The sequence below is a fragment of the Anolis carolinensis genome, chromosome 2, assembly GCF_035594765.1.
Source record: "Anolis carolinensis isolate JA03-04 chromosome 2, rAnoCar3.1.pri, whole genome shotgun sequence".
NCBI lineage: Eukaryota > Metazoa > Chordata > Lepidosauria > Squamata > Dactyloidae > Anolis > Anolis carolinensis.
In genome coordinates, this window is record NC_085842.1 from 324,395,763 (window position 1) to 324,419,547 (window position 23,785).

Below are 23,785 nucleotides of genomic sequence, written 5' to 3' on the forward strand. Positions count from 1 at the left end.
AAAACGGCCAGGCTTGGAGACTGCAAGGCTATTCACTGCTATTCCACCTGGCCAATAAAGGATTCCCATCAGCCACAGCAACGCGAGGCCGGGCAAAGCTAGTCTATATATATAAAAGGGTAATGAAATTTCGGTCTAGGACAAAACAACAAAACTACACATCCCAGAAACACTAAACTTGGCAGCACAACCCCTCATCCATGCCTCTAGGTTCGTACAACAAAAAGAAAAGAAAAATAAAGTCCTAATTAGAGGGAGAGGAATATTTGTTTTTATCCAATTGCTGCCAGTTAGAAGGCTAAGCTCCGCCCACTTGGTCCCCTAGCAACCCACTCAGCCCAGGGGACAGGCAGAGTTAGGCCGAACTTAGGCCTCTTCCACACTGCCTATAAAATACAGATTATCAGATTTTAACTGGATTATATGGCAGTGTAGACTCAAGGCCCTTCCACACAGCTATATAACCCATTTATAATCTTATATTATCTGCTTTGAACTGGATTATCTTGACTCCACACTGCCATATAATCCACTTCAGTGTGCATTTTATCCAGCTGTGTAGAAGGAGCCTCATACTTTGCCACAGCAACGCGTGGCTGGGCACAGCTAGTAAAATAATAAAAATCCTGATTTCTACCCTACCACCATCTCCCCAAAGGGACTCAAGAAGGCTCTGAACCCCAATACAGAGTATAAGGTAAAGGTTTCCCCAGACATTGAGTCCAGTTGTGTCCGACTCTGGGGGTTGGTGCTCATCTCCATTTCTAAGCCAAAGAGCCGGCGTTGTCCGTAGACACCTCCAAGGTCATGTGGCCACTGGCATGACTGCATGGAGCGCCGTTATCTTCCGTACCTATTGATCTACTCACATTGGCATGTTTTCAAACTGCTAGGTTCGCAGGAGCTGGGGCTAACAGCGGGAGCTCATTCCACCCCTGGGATTTGAACCTGGGACCTTTTGGTCCGCAAGTTCAGCAGCTCAGCACTTTAACACACTGCGCCACCAGGGGCCCCATAGTATACAAGTAACAAATATGAAATACATACCATAAGTATAAAAGCAACATTGTACGTAAAATCCCAGTAAAAAGTATAAGACTTGTACAATTTCCTAAAATACAAATAAGGTAATTAATTATTAGTGATAACAAAGGGCCAAGTGGCACAATCCGGATGCCGCCTCTGTGAGACCAGGGGTCCAGGGTGAGATGGGGTTTGCTTGCCCCTCTGCTGGGGAAGGGTCTCCTGGACTCATCCTGCCTGCCCACAACTACCCAGGTGTTTGGGGCCTGCAACTCCCATCAGGCTTTCATTCAAGGAGAACCTGGGAGTTGGAGTCCAGGGACACCTGGAGGGCCAAAGTGTTTGCCTTCGTCTGAAATCTCCCTTGACTTGGTGCCCTTTCCCACCCATTTTGTTCAAAAATATACTACAAGTTGTTTCCAGCATGAGAGAATTGGCCATCTACAGAGACGTTGCCCAAGGGATGCCTGGATGTGTTACCATCCCGCTGGGAGGCTTTTCTCATGTCGCCGAAAGCTAGAGCTGACAGATACGAGCTCACCCTGTGTCACTGATTTGAACAATATAAGCATTACGTTACTATATTGTACTATATCATTATATGGTAATATTATTAGTAATATTACATTTAATATAGGTAAAGGTTTCCCCTGACGTTAAGTCCAGTCATGTCTGACTCTGGGGGTTGGTGCTCATTTCTAAGCCGAAGAGCCGGCGTTGTCCGTTGACACCTCCAAGGTCATGTGGCCATTGGCATGACTGCATGGAGCACCGTTACCTTCCCGCCGGAGCGGTACCTATTGATCTACTCACATTGGCATGTTTTCGAACTGCTAGGTTGGCAGGAGCTGGGGCTAACAGCGGGCGCTCATTCTTCTCCTGGGATTTGAACCTGGGACCTTTCGGTCTGCAAGTTCAGCAGCTCAGCGCTTTAACACACTTCGCCACCGGGGTTCCTTATTACATTTAATATATAATTAATATTATTATTTTGTATAGGAGCCCCCGGTGGCGTAGTGGACTAAAGCCTTGTGACCTGAAGGTTGGGTTGCTGACCTGAAGGCTGCCAGGTTCGAATCCCACCCGGGGAGAGCGTGGATGAGCTCCCTCTATCAGCTCCAGCTCCATGCAGGGTCATGAGAGAAGCCTCCCACAAGGATGGTAAAACATCAAAACATCTGGGCAACGTCCCCTGGGCAATGTCCGTGCAGACAGCCAATTCTCTCACGCCAGAAGCAACTCAAGTTGCTCCTGACATGGGAAAAAAAAATGATTTGAACCAGCAAGCTTCAGGTCTGCAACCCAACCTTCAGGTCAGCAGTCCAGCCGGCACAAGGGTTTAACTCATTGCACCACCATGGCTATTTCTTCCCACTCTACAAGCCCCCCACACTTCATGACTGAACTGAGAAGCTGACCATTCCCACAAAGACGAGAAAAACGTGAGTTTCCTGCCTCTTTGCAAACAGGGAAAGCTCTCCACTAAGGTTGCTGTGAGTTTTTTGGGCTGTATGGTAACTACGTTATGTCTGTTGCAGACCTCTGCACACAGGAGCCTCCCTAGAGATCTGGTCACTTCTTGCCTTGGCTGTGAGTGACCCATATGTGCTGGCCACCCCCTGCCCTGCCAGGCCCACTTCCTCCCATTCTTCTCCTTTCCTCCTGGAGAAAATAAGGCTGCAAGTCTGGAGGGCCAAATGCAAGAGACTCCACTTGGGCAGAAAAAAGGAAAAGCAAAGAGACAGAATAGGGGACGATGCCTGGATGGACAGCAGGACGTGTGGAAAAGATCTTGGAGAGAGTCCTCATGGGGAGGAAGGGGAATGTGAGCCAGGTGTGTGATGCAGCAGCAAAAAAAGCCAATGAGATTTTGGCCTGCATCCATTCAGTGTCTCCATCCAGGGAAGTCGTTCTGCCTTGGCCAGACCACACCTGGAATCAAACTACAGTAGAGTCTCACTTATCCAAGCTAAACGGGCCGGCAGAAGCTTGGATGAGCGAATATCTTGGATAATAAGGCGGGATTAAGGAAAAGCCTATTAAACATCAAATTAGGTTATGATTTTACAAATTAAGCACCAAAACATCATGTTAGACAACAAATTGGACAGAGAAAGTAGCTCAATACGCAGTAATGTTATGTTGTAATTACTGCATTTACGAATTTAGCACCAAAATATCACGATATATTGAAAACATTGACTACAAAAATAGCTTGGATTATCCAGAGGCTTGGATAAGCGAGGCTTGGATAAGTGAGACTCTTGGTCCAATTCTGGGCACTGCAATTTAGGAAATGTTGACTTTAAGCTGGAATGTGTCCAGAGGAGGGCGACTCAAAGTCGCAAGGATCTGGAGAACAAACCCTATGAGGAGCGGCTGAAAGAGCTGGGCATGTTTAGCCTGCAGAAGAGAAGCCAGAGAGGAGACATGATGTATAAATACGTGAGGGGAAGTCCTAGGGAGGGGGGAGCAAACTTCCTTTCTGCTGCCCTGGAGACTAGGACGCAATGGAACAACAGCTTCAAACTACAGGAACGGAAGGAGATTCCACCTGAACCTGCGAGAGCTGTTCAGTAGTGGAACTCTCTGCCTGAGTGTGGTGGAGGTTCCTTCTTTGGAGGCTTTGAAGCAGAGGCTGGATGGCCATCTGTTGGGATGCTTTGAATGTGATTTTCCTGCTTCTTGGCAGAATGGGGTTGGACTGGATGGCCCATGAGGTCTCTTCCAACTCTAGGATTCTATGATTCTAAGGTAGGCCTGGGCCAACTTGGGCCCTCCTTTTAAGTGTTTTGAACTCCAACTCCCACCGTTCCTCACAGCCTCAGGCCCCTTCCTTTTGCCCCTCAGCCACTCAAGCTCCCAAGCTTTACAGAACCCTTTCCAAGGAGTGACCCAATCCAGCCCCATCTCCCATTGAAGCAGGTCCTTTGGGGCAGGAGCTTCAGCCTCCCTCCCTCCCTTCCAGTCTTCCTTCAACCCATACCTCACAACCTCTGAGGATGCCTGCCATAGATGTGGGTGAAACGTCAGGAGAGAATACTTTTGGAACATGGCCACACAGCCCGGAAAACATACAACAACCCTTCCTTCAAGTCTTCCTTCCTTCCTGCCTGCCTTTCTTCAAAACTTCTTTCCTTCCTGCTTTTCTTGCAGCCTTCATTCCCTCATTCCTGCCTTCTTGCCTTCCTTCCTTTCTTGCAACCTTCCTTCCTTACTTCAAGACTTCTTTCCTTCCTTCAAGTCTTCCTTCCTGCCTTCCTTACTTCAATACTTCCTTCCTTGCAGCCTTCTTTCCTTCCTGCTTGCCTTCTTGCAGCCTTCCTTCCTTCCTTCCTTCCTTCCAAGTCTTCTTTTCTTCTTTCCTGCCTGCATTCCTTCCTTTCTGCCTTCCTTCTTTCCTTCCTTCCTGCTCTTCTTCCAGCCTTCCTTCCTTCCTTCTGTCTAGTCTTCCAGCCTTCCTTCCTTCAAGTCTTCCTTCCATCCTGCCTTCCTTACTTCAAGACTTCCTTCCTTTTGTCCTTCCTGCCTTTCTTGTAGCCTTCTTTCCTTCTTTCCTGCCTTCCTTCCTTCAAGTCTTCCTTCCTTGCAGCCTTCCTTTCTTCCTTCCTTTCCTTGCAGCCTTCCTTCCTTCCTTCCATCCTGTCTTCCTTCCTTCAAGTCTTCCTTCCTTCTTTCCTGCCTGCATTCCTTCCTTTCTGCCTTCCTTCTTTCCTGCCTGCCTTCCTTGCAGCCTTCCTTCCATCAAGACTTCCTTCCTTCAAGTCTTCCTTTCTTCCTTGCAGCCTTCCTTTCCTCTTTCCTGCTATCCTTCCTTCCTTCAAGTCTTCCTTGCTTCTTTCCTGCTTCCTTCCTTCCTGCCTTTCTTGCAGCCTTCATTTCTTGACGCCTTACTGCCTGCCTGCCTTCCTTCCTTCCTCCCTTCCTTCTAGTCTTCCTTCCTTCCTTCCTTCCTTCCTTCTAGTCTTCCTTTCTTCCTTCCTTCTAGTCTTCCTTCCTTCCTTCTTTCCTGCCTGCCTTCCTTGCAGCCTTCCTTCCATCAAGACTTCCTTCCTTTTGTCCTTCTTGCCTTTCTTGTAGCCTTCTTTCTTTCCTTCAAGTCTTCCTTCCTTGCAGCCTTCCTTTCCTTGCAGCCTTCCTTCCTTCCATCCTGTCTTCCTTCCTTCAAGTCTTCCTTCCTTCTTTCCTTCCTGCATTCCTTCCTTTCTGCCTGCCTTCCTTGCAGCCTTCCTTCCTTCCTTCTATCAAGACTTCCTTCCTTCAAGTCTTCCTTGCTTCTTTCCTGCTTCCTTCCTTCCTGCCTTTCTTGCAGCCTTCATTTCTTGAAGCCTTACTGCCTGCCTTCCTTCCTTCCTTCCTCCCTTCCTTCTAGTCTTCCTTCCTTCCTTCCTTCTAGTCTTCCTTCCTCCCTTCCTTCTAGTCTTCCTTCTTTCCTTCCTCCCTTCCTTCTAGTCTTCCTTCCTTCCTTCCTCCCTTCCTTCAAGTCTTCCTTCCTTCTTTCCTTCCTTTCTGCCTGCCTTCCTTGCAGCCTTCCTTCCTTCCTTCCATCAAGACTTCCTTCCTTCAAGTCTTCCTTCCTTCCTGCCTTTCTTGCAGCCTTCATTTCTTGAAGCCTTACTGCCTGCCTTCCTTCCTTCCTCCCTTCCTTCTAGTCTTCCTTCCTCCCTTCCTTCTAGTCTTCCTTCTTTCCTTCCTCCCTTCCTTCTAGTCTTCCTTCCTTCCTTCCTCCCTTCCTTCAAGTCTTCCTTCCTTCTTTCCTTCCTTCCTGCCTGCCTTCCTTGCAGCCTTCCTTCCTTCCTTCCATCAAGACTTCCTTCCTTCAAGTCTTCCTTCCTTCCTGCCTTTCTTGCAGCCTTCATTTCTTGAAGCCTTACTGCCTGCCTGCCTTCCTTCCTTCCTCCCTTCCTTCTAGTCTTCCTTCCTTCTTTCCTGCCTGCATTCCTCCCTCCCTTCCGGGGCCAAGGCCTCTCAGCCTCGTCTTGCCCGGTGAGGAGGAGGCGGAGGCGGAGGCGGAGGGGAGGCCAGAGAAGAGGCCAACTTGGCCTTCAACTTGAGCACAATGGGCCAGACCGGGCTGCCAAGAGAACTGGGCCAGGCAGGATTCCCAGAAGGGGCCCCTGGGCTGGGCGCTCACCTGGGCGGGAGGAGCATTGGGGGAGGGGGAGGGGGGGGGTCGTGCTCCCAGGGCGGGGCCTCACCCGGTGCGGGGGGGGGGGTGCGGTGCCTTCCTCCCCTCCCCTTCCCTTCCCTTTCCCCTCTCTCCTCCCTTCCTTCCTTCCTCCCTTCCTCTGCTCACCCTCTCTCGGGCCTGCCTCTCGGCGTCGACCTGGCGCTGCAGGTGCTCGGCGCGCTCTTCGGCCTCGTCGGCCACTTGCTGCAGCGTCTGGATCTTCTTCTTGACCGCCTCGATGGAGCTGCTCCCGGCCATCTTCGCGGCGGAAGAGCGGGCCCGGCTCTCTCCTCTGCCCTCCTCACCCGCGGCAGGAAGCGCCAGGCGGGGCTGCTCCTCCTCCTCCTCCTCTTCCTCCTGCTCTTTCTCTCTCTCCCTCCTTCCTTCCTCCTTCCTTCCTTCCTTCTCCGCCTCTCCCTGCCCATCGCGCGTCGCAGCCTCCGCCTCCCTTCCTCCTCCTCCTCCTCCTCCTCCTCCTCCTCCTCCCCTGGCTTCCCATTCGCCCCAGCCTTCCTCCGACGCTTCCTGCCTCCGCTCCCGACAAAGGAGGCCTCGCCCCGGCTGAACCTCGCTCGCCCAAGGCTCTCCTTCAGGAAAAGAAGGGCCTCCCCAGCACGAAAACCCCCCAGCACCCTCCCGCCAGGTGTTTCCCACTTCAACTCCCAACATTCCTTAACATCCTACTGGCCGGCCCAGGAAACTCACTTGCTACGAGTTTCCCGGGCTGCCTGGCCAAGCTCCAGAAGCATTCTCCCCTGAGGTCTCCCCCACATCTGTGGCAGGCAAAACCCAGAGGTTGTGAGGTCTGTTGGAAGCCAAGCAAGGGAGGTTTATATATATCTAGGTGGGAGAGAGTTCTGGCTTTCATGGCCGGGGTCACAGGGTTGTTGTATGTCTTTCGGGCTGTGTGGCCATGTTCCAGTAGTAGCATTCTCTCCTGACGTTTCGCCCACATCTATGGCAGGCATCCTCAGAGGTTGTGAGGCATGGAGAAACTAGGCAAGGAAGGTAAATATATATCTGTGGAGAGTCCAGGGTGTGACAAGAGTTCTTTGTCAGTTGGAAGCCAGCGTTAATGTTTCAATTAATCACCCTAATTAGCATTGGAAAGGTTTGTCTCTTGCCTGGGGGCATCCTTTGTTCAGAGTCATTAGCCGTCCTTGGGGCTCCTCTGCCCTCAGAGGAGGAGAGAATACTTCTGGAACATGGCCACACAGCCCGAAAGACATACAACAACCCTGATTCTCTCCTGAGGTTTCCCCACATCTGTGGCAGGCAAAACCCAGAGGTTGTGAGGTCTGTTGGAAGCCAAGCAAGGGAGGTTTATATATATCTAGGTGGGAGAGAGTTCTGGCTTTCATGGCCGGGATCACAGGGTTGTTGTATGGCTTTCGGGCTGTGTGGCCATGTTCCAGTAGTAGCATTCTCTCCTGACGTTTCGCCCACATCTATGGCAGGCATCCTCAGAGGTTGTGAGGCACGGAAAAACTAGGCAAGGAAGGTAAATATATATTTGTGGAGAGTCCAGGGTGTGACAAGAGTCCTTTGTCAGTTGGAAGCCAGCGTTAATGTTTCAATTAATCACCCTAATTAGCATTGGAAAGGTTTGTCTCTTGCCTGGGGGCATCCTTTGTTCAGAGTCATTAGCCGTCCTTGGGGCTCCTCTGCCCTCAGAGGAAGAGAGAATACTTCTGGAACATGGCCACACAGCCCGAAAGACATACAACAACCCTGATTCTCTCCTGAGGTTTCCCCACATCTGTGGCAGGCAAAACCCAGAGGTTGTGAGGTCTGTTGGAAGCCAAGCAAGGGAGGTTTATATATATCTAGGTGGGAGAGAGTTCTGGCTTTCATGGCCGGGATCACAGGGTTGTTGTATGGCTTTCGGGCTGTGTGGCCATGTTCCAGTAGTAGCATTCTCTCCTGACGTTTCGCCCACATCTATGGCAGGCATCCTCAGAGGTTGTGAGGCACGGAAAAACTAGGCAAGGAAGGTAAATATATATTTGTGGAGAGTCCAGGGTGTGACAAGAGTCCTTTGTCAGTTGGAAGCCAGCGTTAATGTTTCAATTAATCACCCTAATTAGCATTGGAAAGGTTTGTCTCTTGCCTGGGGGCATCCTTTGTTCAGAGTCATTAGCCGTCCTTGGGGCTCCTCTGCCCTCAGAGGAGGAGAGAATACTTCTGGAACATGGCCACACAGCCCGAAAGACATACAACAACCCTGATTCTCTCCTGAGGTTTCCCCACATCTGTGGCAGGCAAAACCCAGAGGTTGTGAGGTCTGTTGGAAGCCAAGCAAGGGAGGTTTATATATATCTAGGTGGGAGAGAGTTCTGGCTTTCATGGCCGGGATCACAGGGTTGTTGTATGTCTTTCGGGCTGTGTGGCCATGTTCCAGTAGTAGCATTCTCTCCTGACGTTTCGCCCACATCTATGGCAGGCATCCTCAGAGGTTGTGAGGCACGGATAAACTAGGCAAGGAAGGTAAAAATATATTTGTGGAGAGTCCAGGGTGTGACAAGAGTCCTTTGTCAGTTGGAAGCCAGCGTTAATGTTTCAGTTAATCACCCTAATTAGCATCGGAAAGGTTTCTTTCTTGCCTGGGGGGCATCCTTTGTTCAGTCATTAGCCATCCTTGGGGCTCCCCTGCCCTCAGAGTGTTGCTTCCCATCTACTGTTCTGATTTTTGAGTTTTTTTTAATACTGGTAGACAGATTTTGTTCATTTTCATGGTTTCCAATCCAACAACTATCATGTCAGACTACACAGAGAAGCCGTTGAAATCCACAAGCATGTGGACAACTTCAACAGAAAGGAGGAAACCATGAAAATGAACAAAATCTGGCCCCCAGTATTTAAAAAAAAAAATCAGAACAGTAGATGGGAAGCAACACTCTGAGGGCAGAGGAGCCCCAAGGACGGCTAATGACTCTGAACAAAGGATGCCCCCCAGGCAAGAGACAAACCTTTCCAATGCTAATTAACTGCAACATTCACACTGGCTTCCAACTGACAAAGAACTCTTCTCACACCCTGGACTCTCCACAGATATATATTAACCTTCCTTGCCTAGTTTCTCCATGCCTCACAACCTCTGAGGATGCCTGCCATAGATGTGGGCAAAACGTCAGGAGAGAATACTTCTGGAACATGGCCACACAGCCCGAAAGACATACAACAACCCTGATTCTCTCCTGAAGTTTCCCCACATCTGTGGCAGAAAACTCAGAAGTTGTGAGGTCTGTTGGAAGCCAAGCAAGGGAGGTTTATATATCTGGGTGGGAGAAAGAACTCTTGTCTGTTTGAGACAAGTGTGAATGTTGCAGTCAACCACCTTGATTAGCATTGAATAGCATGGCATCTTCAAAGCCTGGCTGCCTCCTTCCTGGGGAAATCCTTTGTTGGGAGGTGTTAGCTGGCCCTGTTTGTTTCCTGTCTGGAATTCCCCTGTTTTCAGAGTGTTGTTCTTTATTTACTGTCCTGATTCTACAGTTTTTTAATACTGGCAAATGGATTTTGCTCATCTTCATGGTTTCTTCCTTTCTGTGGAAATTGTCGACTTGCTTCTTCTGGATTTCAATGGCTCCTCTGCAGGGCCGTAGCCAGAAAAAATGGGGGGGGGGGTTGAAAATTTCGGGAGGGGGGGTTGAACCTACAGGCCTGTCAATATTTGCTTGAGATAGTGCTTGTAGTTCTGGAGGGACTCTTAATTTTTTTGCATCTCATAGACTTAGCATAGGGAATTGGTTAACCAGTTAAAATTCATAAGTAAACCAGATATTTTTTTTAACCTGAAAAATTTCAGGTTGACCTAAAAAAAACACCTGGCTACAGCCCTGCTCCTCTGTGTTGTCTGATGTGGTGGTTGTGAGAATGGTCCAGTATCTCTGTGTTCTCAAATGTATTTATTTATCGTATCAGAAGCGAACCAAGGATAGAGTTGTAATGTATTTGAAAACACAAAGTTTAAAAACTTGGCGTCTGTTCTCAAATAATATGCTGTATCCCAGTTGGTTCATCACATGCTCTGCTAGGAACACGAAAGACACTGCAAACCGATTCAACCAGAGAAGTCAGCCAGAGCAACCTGGACACAGAATATTGTTTGAGAACACAGAAGTGCTGGACCACTCTCACAACACCGTGTCAGACTACACAGAGGAGCCATTGACATCCACAAGCTTGTGGACAATTTCAACAAAAAGGGAAAAAACCATGAAAATGAACACAATCTGGCTCCCAGTGTTAAAAAAACTTCAAAATCAGGACAGTAAATAAAGAACAACGCTCAGAAAACAGAGATATTCCAGACAGGAAACAATCAGGGCCAGTTAACACCTCCCAACAAACAACACCCCTGTCAGTAAGCAGCCAAACCTTGAAGCTGAAAGGCTATTCAATGCTAATCAAGGTGGCCAATTGCAACATTCACACTTGCCTCAAATAGACCAGAGTTCTTCCTCCCACCTTGGACATTCCACAGATATATAAACCTCACTGGACTAGTTTCCAACATATCTCATTACCTCTGAGGATACCTGCCACAGATGTGGGTGAAATGTCAGGAGGGAATGCTTCTGGAACATGTCCAGCCAGCACGGAAAACTCAAAGCAACCCAGCCAGTAGGCTGTTAGGAATTGTGGGTGTTGAAGGCCAAAACACCTGGAGGGAGGGCCCAAGTTTGCCCAGGCCTGGTGTAGCTGCACCTTCAGAGACCATCCACACTGCACAGTTAGAATGGTTTATACCACATTAAGTGCCACAGCTTCATCCTACACTGGGGGTCATCTAGTCCAACCCACTTCTTTCTTCCATGTAGGAAAAGCACAATCAAAGCCCCCACGACAGATAGCCATCCAGTCTCTGTTTAAAAGCTTCCAAGGAAGGAGCTTCCATCACACTCTGAGGCAGAGAGTTCCACTGCTGAATAGCTCATGTTCAGGTGGAATCTGTCATTTCCTGTCATTTGAACCTATTACTTTGAGTCCTGGTCTCCAAAGCAGCAGAAAACAAGCCTGGTCTTTCTTCTTTATGGGATCCTTTTACATATTTCTACATGGCTCCTCTCCTGTCTCCTCTCAACCTTCTCTTCTGCAGGCTAAACAGGTCCAGCTCTTTAAGAGGCTCCTCACGGGGATTATTCATGGTCTCCAGACCTTTGATCCTTCTAGTTGCCCTCTGGACTCCTTCCAGCTTGGAGTCAATAACTCCTTTGAACTGTTGAGGCCCAGAACTGGACACAGTGTGATTCCAGGTCAAGAGGTCTGACCAAAGCTGAACAGAGAAGCACCAGGACTTCCCTTGATCTGGACACTCGACTCTTTTGGATGCAGCCCAGAATCCCATTGGCTTTTTAAGCTGCTGCATCATAGTCTTGGCTCATGCTCAATGTGTTCTCCACGAAGACTCCAAGATCTTTTTCACATGGACTGTTGCCGAGCCAGGTGTCAACCATCCTGTGATGCTTCCTTTGCTGTGAGGCCAGAGAAGGGTCAGTGGATCACCAAACTCCATAGCACTGGACCAAGGCAGTGAAGGTGGTGCCAAGCTGTGATTATCCCATGTATACAGGTGGCTTTACCTGAGTCTTCTGGGCCTGGGAAGGCCTTTGTTTTTGGGCTACCACTGCCTGAATTCCCAGCTGGCCGGCATCCTCCAAAAGGCCCCTTTCCCAATGCTCTGGAAGTTCTAACTCACAGGATTTGCAGGAAAGGGATCCAGAACAGGTCTAATCAGCACCTGCCTGCCTTCAGTTTGCCTGATGTCTTATGGCAACTCCATGAATTCCATAGGATTTCCTTAGGTGACCTCCTAGTGAAGGACAGAAGGAAGACCTCCTTGGCTTGGCTCCACTTGACCCATCTTCTCTTTTGAGAGACTCTCTTTCTACAGAGGAATTCCATTGATGGGATTTCCCTGGGTGTTGAGACTCCTTTCTATCACTGACATAGGATTTGGAAGGGACCCCCAAATAGGATTTCCTTAGGTGACTTCCTAGTGAAGGACAGAAGGAAGACCTCCTTGGCTTGGCTCCACTTGACCCATCTTCTCTTTTGAGAGACTCTCTTTCTATAGAGGAATTCCATTGATGGGATTTCCCTGGGTGTTGAGACTCCTTTCTATCACTGACATAGGATTTGGAAGGGACCCCCAAATAGGATTTCCTTAGGTGACTTCCTAGTGAAGGACAGAAGGAAGACCTCCTTGGCTTGGCTCCACTTGACCCATCTTCTCTTTTGAGAGACTCTCTTTCTACAGAGGAATTCCATTGATGGATTTCCCTGGGTGTTGAGACTCCTTTCTATCACTGACATAGGATTTGGAAGGGACCCCCAAATAGGATTTCCTTAGGTGACCTCCTAGTGAAGGACAGAAGGAAGACCTCCTTGGCTTGGCTCCACTTGACCCATCTTCTCTTTTGAGAGACTCTCTTTCTATAGAGGAATTCCATTGATGGGATTTCCCTGGGTGTTGAGACTCCTTTCTATCACTGACATAGGATTTGGAAGGGACCCCCAAATAGGATTTCCTTAGGTGACCTCCTAGTGAAGGACAGAAGGAAGACCTCCTTGGCTTGGCTCCACTTGACCCATCTTCTCTTTTGAGAGACTCTCTTTCTACAGAGGAATTCCATTGATGGGATTTCCCTGGGTGTTGAGACTCCTTTCTATCACTGACATAGGATTTGGAAGGGACCCCCAAATAGGATTTCCTTAGGTGACCTCCTAGTGAAGGACAGAAGGAAGACCTCCTTGGCTTGGCTCCACTTGACCCATCTTCTCTTTTGAGAGACTCTCTTTCTACAGAGGAATTCCATTGATGGGATTTCCCTGGGTGTTGAGACTCCTTTCTATCACTGACATAGGATTTGGAAGGGACCCCCAAATAGGATTTCCTTAGGTGACCTCCTAGTGAAGGACAGAAGGAAGACCTCCTTGGCTTGGCTCCACTTGACCCATCTTCTCTTTTGAGAGACTCTCTTTCTACAGAGGAATTCCATTGATGGGATTTCCCTGGGTGTTGAGACTCCTTTCTATCACTGACATAGGATTTGGAAGGGACCCCCAAATAGGATTTCCTTAGGTGACCTCCTAGTGAAGGACAGAAGGAAGACCTCCTTGGCTTGACTCCACTCACCCATCTTCACTTTTTGAGAGACTCTCTAGTCTTGGACAGAACAGAGGCATTCCATTCGCAGGATTTCCCTGGGTGTTGAGATTCCTTCACTGAAGTAGAATATCCTAGACTCCAAAGGCCATCCAGTCCAACCCCTTTCAGACAGGCAGGAAGGCACCATGCAATCCCTCCTGACAGATGTCCATCCAGCCTCTGCTTAGAACCCTCCAGAGGAGGAGACTTCACTGGATTCCCAGGCAGAAGCAGATTCCCTTGTTAAACAGATCTTCTTACCACCAAGAAGTTCTTCCTGATGTTTAGGTGGGACTTCAAATCCATGTCTCCATTGTGTCCCCGCAGCAGAAACCAAGCTTGCTTCCTCTTCAAAGTGATGTCATTTTCAGGTATTTAAACCTGTCTTCTATGACCATTTCTCTCAGTCTTCTCCAAGCTAAACATCTGCATCTCCCTCAACTATTTCTCAAAGGGATCCATGGTTTCCAGATTTTTTTGCCATTTTGGTGGCGCTTCTTCTGGATCTCTTCCATCTTGTCCATCTGGTCCATATCTGTATCTTGAAATGTGTTGCCCAGAACTGGACTTGGGGTTGTTATTCCAAGTGAGGCCTGACCAAAGCAGAAGGAAGTTGGAATATGACTTAATAATGGCACAACTTGTAGCTTCAAGGTCTGGCTGCTCCCTGCATCGAGGAATCCTTTGTAGGGAGGTGTTAGCTGCCCCTGGTTGTTTCCTGTCCAGAATTCCCCTGAATGCAAGTGACCAACTGCATTGGGGCCAATGGTTCTTCCAAAGCTTTTCTGATGCTCCCTTTCCTTCCTTTCTTTGGCATTGAATGGCATCCTTCCTTGATTCCCCTTTTTGCCGCATTGCCTTCATGTTGATTATTATGATGGTTTTATTGATATTGATGTTTTATTGTTGGTATAATTGTTTATCATTTTATTGTTGTATGTTTTCGGGCTTGGTCCCCGTGTAAGCCGCTCCGAGTCCCCATTGGGGAGATGGGGCGGGGTATAAAAATAAAGTTATTATTATTATTATTATTATTATTATTGACACAACGACGTTGTATGACACAGCAAACAAGATAGATATGCTGGGTTTCGTTTCACAAAATCACAAGTCGAACACTTCCCAAGTGTCTAGGACTGTGTGATGTATTTTCGGATGATGCGTGCAGATCCCAGCAGGGTGGCCTTTTGCAGATGGCAGATCGTGATTTTGTCAATGTCTATTGTTTCCAAATGCCGGCTGAGATCTTTTGGCACGGCACCCAATGCGCCGATCACCACCGGGACCACCTGCACTGGTTTCTGCCAGAGTCTTTGCAGTTCAATCTTGAGGTCCTGATAGCGGCTGAGTTTTTCCTGTTGTTTTTCTTCAATGCGACTGTCACCTGGGATGGCAACATCAATGATCCAAACCTTGTTCTTTTCCACAACTGTGATGTCTGGTGTATTGTGTTCCAGAACTTTGTCAGTCTGGATTCGGAAGTCCCACAGTATCTTTGCGTGCTCATTTTCCAAGACTTTTGCAGGTTTGTGATCCCACCAGTTCTTTACTGCTTGCAGGTGGGACTTGAGGCATAAGTTCCAATGAATCATTTGGGCCACATAGTTGTGCCTCTGTTTGTAGTCTGTCTGTGCAATTTTCTTACAGCAGCTGAGGATATGATCCATGGTTTCATCTGTTTCCTTGCACAGTCTGCATTTTGGGTCATCAGCTGATTTTTCGATCTTGGCCTTAATTGCATTTGTCCTGATGTCTTGATCCTGGGCTGCAAGGATCAGGCCTTCTGTCTCCTTCTTCAGGGTCCCATTCGTGAGCCAGAGCCAGGTCTTCTATTATTATTATTATTATTATTATTATTATTATTATTATTATTATTAATTGCCTTTGTCCTGATGTCTTGCTCCTGGGCTGCAAGGATCAGGCCTTCTGTCTCCTTCTTCAGGGTCCCATTCGTGAGCCAGAGCCAGGTCTTCTCCTTATCAGCTTTTCCTTCAATTTTTTTAATTATTATTATTATTATTATTATTATTATTATTATTATTTTTCATGGCATCTTGATCCAGAAGAAGAATGGCCATCCAGGTTCATTAGTGACCCAAAAAGGTTGTTGGCAAAGTGAGCAGGGAGCTCGAGCGAGACGGGTCGGAGGCAACGGCCTTTCTCAATGGCAGCGTGAAGCTGCAGCAGCCAATGTTGGGTCAGAGCCACCAAACCATGCTGCCCTCCCCATCCACATAGTGCATCACTGGACTTTTGCAAGGTTAAATGTGGGGTGGTGAAAGCTTCCTCATTTTGGGGTCACCTTCAATAGCCATGGAATAGGATGCCACTATTTCCTGGGCAGAGCCATTGGCCACACAGGTGCCTTCACACAGCCCCTGAATTCTTTGATGGTGAAGCGCTGCAGGGTTTAATGTGTTGTCGAAGGCTTTCATGGCCCGGATCACAGGGTTGTTGTATGTCTTTCTGGGCTGTCTGGCCATGTTCCAGAAGTATTCTCTCCTGACGTTTCGCCCACATCTATGGCAGGCATCCTCAGAGGTTGTGAAATATGGAGAAACTAAGCAAGAAAGTTTTATATATATCTGTGGAAAATCCAGGGTGAGAGAAGAAATCTTGTCAGATGGAGGCCAGTGTGAATGTTGTAGTTAATCACCTTAATTAGCATTGAATAGCTTCATCTCCTGGCTTCTTCCTGCCTGGGGGCATTCTTTGTTCAGAGTCGTTAGCTGCCTCGATTGATTCATGTCTAGAACTCCTCTGTTTTCAGAGTGTTATTCTTTATTTACTGTTCTGATTTTTGAGTTTTTTAATACTGGGAGCCAGATTTTGTTCATTTTCATGGTTTCCTCCTTTCTGTTGAAGTTGTCCACATGTTTGTGGATTTCAGTGGCTTCTCTGTGTAGGAGGAAGGTTGTGAGAGTGGTCGAGCATTTCTGTGTTCTCAAATAATATACTGTGCCCAGGTTGGTTCATCAAGTGCTCTGCTATGGTACGGTTTGTTTCCAGAAAGGTATTATCATGCGGGGCGTCCCAAGTCAGCCGAAGAATCGCCTCTCTTCCTAAAGTGAGCTTTTTGATGGAGTTCGGGGTGTTAGGACCCAACAAAGCCCACTTCTAGGTTGTGCCGGCCAGAGAACCATGTGCCAAGCAGAGCATTGATGTCCTCCACTGGACCTTCTTCCAAGGCAATCCTTGTTCTCCAGCAGTAAATATCTTTCCATCCTCACCGAGGAAGATGCCTTTAGTAGGTTTCCTGATCTCTGCTTGTGTTTTGAATCCGGATGGCGTTTTGATCTTTGGAACATTGGTTTTGCAATGTGTCTCTTTTGTCCCTCTGGCGAGCTGCCCTCAATTCCACGGATGTAAACACTCGAAAGGTATCTGTTTGTGTCAAGGGGCCCAGGGGGCCAATGAAGCCTGGCTGCTGCCCTTCCGCCCTTTCTGCCCACTCCCAGCCCTCTCTTTGCTGGGCTTACTGGGGGAGAAAGGAGGCTGGAAGGGGGCACCAAAGGCCGAGGGTCAGCGAGACAGGCAGGGCTGCTCTTGGCCTGAAGGGGGCGCCAGAGCTCTGGACAAGGCAGCCAGGCTGCTTTAGACCATTGGCTCCCCTTGACCGCTTCCTCCTTCCTCCCTCCCTTCCTGGCCATCCTATAGTACATCTCATTGTCTACACCAGGAGTCCCCAAACTAAGGCCCGGGGGCCGGATGCGGCCCTCCGAGCTCATTTACCTGGCCCCCGCCCTCAGTTTTATAATAAAATATATTGTATATACATATAATATTGATAATAATATTATAATGTAATACAATATAACACTAATAATAATACCATATGTAAAGATGTCATGATCATTGTGTTTTATTCATGATTGCTATGTTTAGGTTGACTGTTTAAGGTTATATATTTCAGCTATTCTTATACAGAAGCTGGGAGCCTCTAAGGCATGGCCAGGAAAAGGGGCGTGGCTTCACCTTGCTGGTGGAAGCCTTGGAATTCAAAATTTAGCAGTTGGAATTGGGCAGTTGGAGTTTGTCGGTTGAGCAGAGCAGTTGGTTCTGTTCAGTGAGAAAGGAGTGTGATCGAAAAAAAGAGATTGTGGGAGGAAGTTGAGCAGCTAGAGAGTTTTAGCGGAGAAGGGCTAAAATTAAAGTTGCTGAGCCTTTAGTAGAGATAACTAAAGAGCTGAGGTTACATCCCTAAGTCAAGGAGGACTAGGGTTAACCAGTTAAACTCCCCAGTCCAAGTTTGATCGGGTACAGATCAACTAAGTTCAAGAAGGACAGTATTCCTAACTGAAAGAAACAAGTAATATAAAGCTGATACCATACTAAGCTCAGTGAAACTATTGAGAAATCTTGCAACACTTACTGTATAGAAGTAACATCGTTCACCTCAAGTTATAACATTCTTGCAACCATCAAGCTTTGTGCTATAAATAAACAAGTTACTGTTTCTTCAATTGTTGCTTATCATTTGAGCAAAGCATCTTTCAAAGGTGGTGGCAGCGACAACATAGAAAAGTGAAATACATAGAGGTAGAAGGTGAATCCTTCGCAATTTGGTGGCAGTGGTGGGATCCAAAAAGATTCCATCCCTGTCATCACATCAAGTCTTCACACCATATAATAATATTAATTATATATTCTATATTACATTCGTATAATATTACTAATAATATTACAGTATAGTGGTATAGTTCAATATAGTAATATATAATGCTAATATTGTGCTGTGCTAATAATATAATATATTGTATAATGTACATATAATTTGTAAGCCACTCTGAGTCCCCTTTGGGGTGAGAAGGGTGTGATACAAATGTAGTAAATAAGTGCAGTAAATAAATAAATAATAAATAAATACATTTTAGACTTAGGCTCGCCCAAAGTCTGAAATGACTTGAAGGCACACAACAACAACAACAACAACAACAACTCTAATTAACTTGACTATCTCATTGGCCAGAAGCAGGAGCACACTTCCCATTGAAATCCTGATAAATGTATGTTGGTTAAAATTATTTTTATTTTTAAATATTGTATTGTTCTTTCATTGTTGTTGTTGTTGTTGTTTTTGCACTACAAATAAGACATGTGCAGTGTGCATCGGAATTTATTTGTTTGTTTTTTTTAAAAATGAAAATCCGGCCCCTCAACAGTCTGAAGGATTGTGGACCGGCCCTCGGCTTAAAAAGTTTGAGGACCCCTGGTCTACACTGTACAATTAATGCAGCTTGACCTGGAATCATAGAATCAATTAAAGTATCCAGCCTCTGTTTCAAAGCCTCCAAGAAAGGAGCTTCCACCAGAATCTGAGGCAGAGAGTTCCACTGCTGAACAGATTTTCTTAGAGTCAGGAAATTCTTCCTAATGTTCAGGTGGAATCTCTTTTTCTATTTATTTATTTTTATTTATTTACAGTATTTCTATTCCGCCCTTCTTTCTCACCCCGAAGGGGGCTTAGGACGGATCACATTACACATATAAGGCAAACATTCAATGCCTTTTAACATAGAACAAAGACAAGACAAACATAGGCTCCGAGCGGGCCTCGAACTCATGACCTCCTGGTCAGAGTGATTCATTGCAGCTGGTTGCAGCTGGCTTGCTCTCCAGCCTGCGCCACAGCCCAGGCCTAACATTTGAACCCATGGCTCCACTGATTTCTAGTCAGTTACCTCAAGTTTACAACTTTTATAAGGTGCACTTACCCAGTCTATTATTACAACCTCATTGGTTTTAATTTCATGTTTTATTAAGTCTGTTTTTTATTTCATAGGTTATGTTTAAATTTTATAATTGTGTATGTTTTTGTCTATTGATGTATTTTATATTATTGTTTTTATCCAGGCTCGGCCCATGTAAGCCGTCCCAAGTCCCCTTCGGGGGAGATGGAGACGGGGTATAAATAAATGTATTATTATTATTGACACAACGATGTTGTATGACACAGCAAACAAGATAGACATGCTGGATTTCGTTTCACAAAACCACAAGTCGAACTCTTCCCAAGTGTCTAGGACTGTGTGATGTATTTTCGGATGATGCGTGCAGATCCCAGTAGGGTGGCCTTTTGCAGTTGGCAGATCGTGATTTTGTCAATGTCTATTGTTTCCAAATGCCGGCTGAGATCTTTTGGCACGGCACCCAATGTGCCCATCACCACCGGGACCACCTGCACTGGTTTCTGCCAGAGTCTTTGAAGTTCAATCTTGAGGTCTGATAGTGGCTGAGTTTTTCCTGTTGTTTTTCATCAATGCGACTGTCACCTGGGATGGCGACATCAATTATCCAAACCTTGTTCTTTTCCACAACTGTGATATCTGGTGTGTTGTGTTCCAGTTTGTCAGTCTGGATTCGGAAGTCCCAGAGTATCTTTGCGTGTTCATTTTCCACGACCTTTGCTGGTTTGTGATCCCACCCGTTCTTTGCTGCTGGGAGGTGGTACTTGAGGCATAAGTTCCAATGAATCATTTGGGCCACACAGTTGTGCCTCTGTTTGTAGTCTGTCTGTGCAATTTTCTTACAGCAGCTGAGGAGATGATCAATGGTTTCATCAGCTTCCTTGCACAGTCTGCATTTTGGGTCATCAGCTGATTTTTCAATCTTGGCCTTGATGGCCTTTGTCCTGATGTCTTGCTCCTGGGCTGCAAGGATCAGGCCTTCTGTCTCCTTCTTCAGGGTCCCATTCGTGAGCCAGAGCCAGGTCTTCTCCTTATCAGCTTTTCCTTCCATTTTGTCAAGGAACTTTCCATGCAGTGTTTTGTTGTGCCAGCTGTCAGCTCTAGTTTGTAGTGTGGCTTTCTTGTACTGGTTTTTTGTCTGCTGTGTTTTGAGGAGTTTCTGATTTTTGACTTCAATCAAAGCAGGTTCTTCACTTTGCTTTACATCTTCTGCCAGGGCATGTTCTTCTTCTTTGACTGCTTGTTTGACTTGTAAGAGTCCTCTGCCCCCTGATCTTCTAGGCAGATAGAGCCGGTCAACATCACTGCGAGGGTGCAGGGAATGATGAATGGTCATGAGTTTTCTTGTTTTTCTGTCCAAATTGTCCAGTTCCATCTGTGTCCAGTTTATAATGCCAGCAGTATATCTTATGACAGGCATGGCCCAGGTGTTTATGGCCTTGATGGTGTTGCCTCCATTGAGCTTGCTTTTGAGCATTTTTCTGACCCTTTGTGTGTATTCTTTACTGACCACAGTCTTCACATGTTCATGCTTGATGTTGTCCAGCTGTAATATGCCCAGATATTTATAGGCCTCTGGCTGGTGACACTTTATTGTTTGGCCATTAGGCATATTTATGCCCTCACTTTCAATGATTTTTATTAATTAATTTATTAAATATTATTATTATTATTATTATTATTATTATTATTAGTCTCCAGGGAAGCAGAAAGGAAGCCTGCTCCCTCCTCCTTAGGACATCCTTTCAAATACTTAAACATAGTGATCATGTCTCCTCTCCGCCTTCTCTTCCGCAGGCTAAACAGATCCAGCTCTTTACAATGCATGGGAGTTGTAGTTTGACAAGGGTCTTGAGCCTGACTCTGCCCAAGAGAGATGGTGCCACAACTTAACAACAACTCCCGGGGACCCACAGCATTGCATAGAATCACAGAATCCTTGAGCTGAAAGAGACCTTAGTGACCATCTAGTCCAACCCCAATCTGCCATGCAGGGAAAGCACAATCAAAGCACCCCTAACCGATGGCCATCCTCCAGCCTTCTTTTTAAAGGACCTTTCCCTTCCCCACTCAGCCTCAACACGGCCCAGATCCGTGTTTTAGTCTCCCGTTTTTAACATTTTATGCTGTATGTTGATTTTTTTAGGACTGTTTTATTGATACTGATGTTTTATTGTTGGATATTTGTTTCATTGTTTTATTGCTGGTTGTGTCGGGCAAGGCCCCATGTAAGCCGCTCCGAGTCCCTTCGGGGAGATGGGGCGGGGTATAAAAATAAAGTTATTATTATTATTATTATTATTATTATTATTATTATTATTATTATTAAGCTGAGAGGGAAAAGAAAGGCCAGGTGTGTGAGGCATGATCTCATGGCTTTTCGGTCGGGCTATTATATTCATACTTTGGACTTCAACTCCCACCATTCCTTACAGCCTCAGGCCCTTTCCTTTAAGCCTCGCGATGGACCAGGAGGACCTCTGTCTTGTCTGGATTCAATTTCAGTTTGTTTGTCCTCATCCAGACTGTCACAACTGCCAGACATGGGTCCAGGACCCGGGCAGCTTCCTTGGTTTTATGTGGAAATGAGTCCTAGAGTTGCGTGTCGTCTGCGTACAGATGACAACGAACTCCAAGACTCCGGATGACCTCACCCAGTGGTTTCATGTAGATGCTGAAAAGCATAGGGGTAGGGTCAAACCTTGCAGGACCCCACGGGTCAATGGCCAGGGGTCCGAGCAGGTGTCCCCCAGCATCACCATCTGGGTATGGTCCAGAGCCAATGCAAGGCGGTGCCCCCAAGACCCATTCTGGCGACCCGGCCCAGAAGGATGCCACGGTCAATGGTAACAAAAGCCACTGAGAGATCCAAGAGGACCAGAAAGGACATGTTCCTACTGTCTAGCTCTCTTCGGAGGTCATCCACCAAGGCCACCAAAGCCGTCTCCATCCCATGACCAGGCCTACAACCAGACTGCAATGGATCAAGATAATGGATCAGGCTTTTGAGTTCTGTTATTGATGTTTTAAAAGGTGCTTTTAGGTTGTTTTTAAGATGTTTATTTTTAAAGATGTTTTTAAAAGGCCCAGGCTGTGGCGCAGGCTGGAGAGCAAGCTAGCTGCAACCAGCTGCAATGAATCACTCTGACCAGGAGGTCATAAGTTCGAGGCCCGCTCGGAGCCTGTGTTTGTCTTGTCTTTGTCCTATGTTAAAAGGCATTGAATGTTTGCCTATATGTGTAATGTGATCCGCCCTGAGTCCCCTTCGGGGTGAGAAAGAAGGGCGGAATATAAAGGCTGCAAATAAATAAATAAATAAAATTGATGATTTTTGCCTGTTCTTGTAAGCCACCCCGAGCCCTAGGGGAGTGGTGGCATATAAGTTTTAAAAATACATAAATAAATAAATAAATAAATAAAATAATCAGTTTAATCCAAGAATCCTAGAGTTGGAAGAGGCCTTATGGGCCACCCAGTCCATCCCAATTCTGCCAAAAAGAAGGAAAATCGCATTCAAAGCCTCCCTGACAGATGGCCATCCAGCCTCTGCTTCAAAGCCTCCAAAGAAGGAGCCTCCACCAGGGCCGTAGCCAGAAAAAAAATTTGGGAGGGGTTTTGAAAATTTCGGGGGGGGGGGGGAGGTTGAACCTGTCAATATCTGCTTGAGATAGTGCCTGGAGCAGGGGTCCCCAAACTTTTTAAACAAGGGGCCATGTCACGATCCTTTGGATCGTTGGAGGGCCGGACTATAGTTGGCCACTGAGCAATAATAATAATTATTATTATTAATAACAACAACAACAACAACAAAGAGGGTTGGCAGAGACCCTTTGGGCCATTGAGTGCAATCCCCTTCTGCCTTTGTGCACCAAAAGCACAAGCAAAGCATCCCTGACAGATGGCCACCCTGCCTCAATGTTAATAATAATAATAATAATAATAATAATAATAATAATAATAATAATAATAATAATAATAATACAGGGTTTTGGAACACAATACTCCTGACCTCACAATCGTGTTAAAAAACAAAGCATGGATTGTCGATGTTGCAATCCCAGGTGACAGAAGGATTGAGGAGAAACAACTGGAAAAGCTGACACGATATGAGGAATCAAAGATCGAATTACAAAGACTCTGGCACAAGCCAGTCAAGGTGGTCCCAGTGGTAATCGGCTAAAGACCTTGGCCTGCACTTAACGCAATCGGCGCTAACAAAATTACCACCTGCCAGCTGCAGAAGGCCACCTTACTGGGATCTGCACACATTATTTGCCGATACATCACACAGTCCTAGACACTTGGGAAGTGTCCGACATATGATCCAATACAACAGCCAGCAGAGTGTCTGCTGTGGACTCATCTTGTTGTGTTTCAAATAATAATAACAATAACAATAATAATAATAAGGGTTTTAAGAGAAGAGACCCCTTGGGTCATTTAGCCCAACCCCTTCTGCCCTTGTGCTGTGGGGGCCGGATAAATGGCTTCGATGGGCCGCATCCGGCCCCCGGGCCTTAGTTTGGGGACCCCTGGCCTGGAGGGACTCTTAATGTTTTGCATCTCATAGACTTAGCATGGGGATTTGGTTAACCAGTTAAAATTCATGAGTAAACGAGATTTTTTTTTATAACTTGAAAAATTTGGGGGGGGGGGGTTGAACCCCTAACCCCTCCCCCCCTCGCTACAGGCCTGGCCTCCATCACACAGCGGGAGTTCCACTGCTGAACAGCTCTTCTTACGATCAGGAAG

At 46.7% G+C, this 23,785-nt stretch overlaps 1 protein-coding gene across 12 annotated transcripts in view; it reads right to left on the reverse strand.

Moving 5' to 3' along the window:
• Window positions 1-23,785, reverse strand: part of LOC100562720 (tropomyosin beta chain) — a 64,596-nt gene that overhangs the window by 32,987 nt on the left and 7,824 nt on the right. For 4 of the 12 annotated variants that reach the window (XM_062972669.1, XM_062972668.1, XM_062972667.1 and 1 more), the window contains exon 1: window positions 6,320-6,621. The exons of 6 other annotated variants lie outside the window; for them this stretch is intronic. In XM_062972669.1, coding sequence (XP_062828739.1) covers window positions 6,320-6,451 — 132 coding nt within the window. In that variant the 5' untranslated portion in view covers window positions 6,452-6,621. Of the gene's footprint in view, window positions 1-6,319; window positions 6,622-23,785 lie in introns of those variants that run through there. 2 more of the 12 variants (XM_062972665.1, XM_062972664.1) reach the window with 2 other exon arrangements.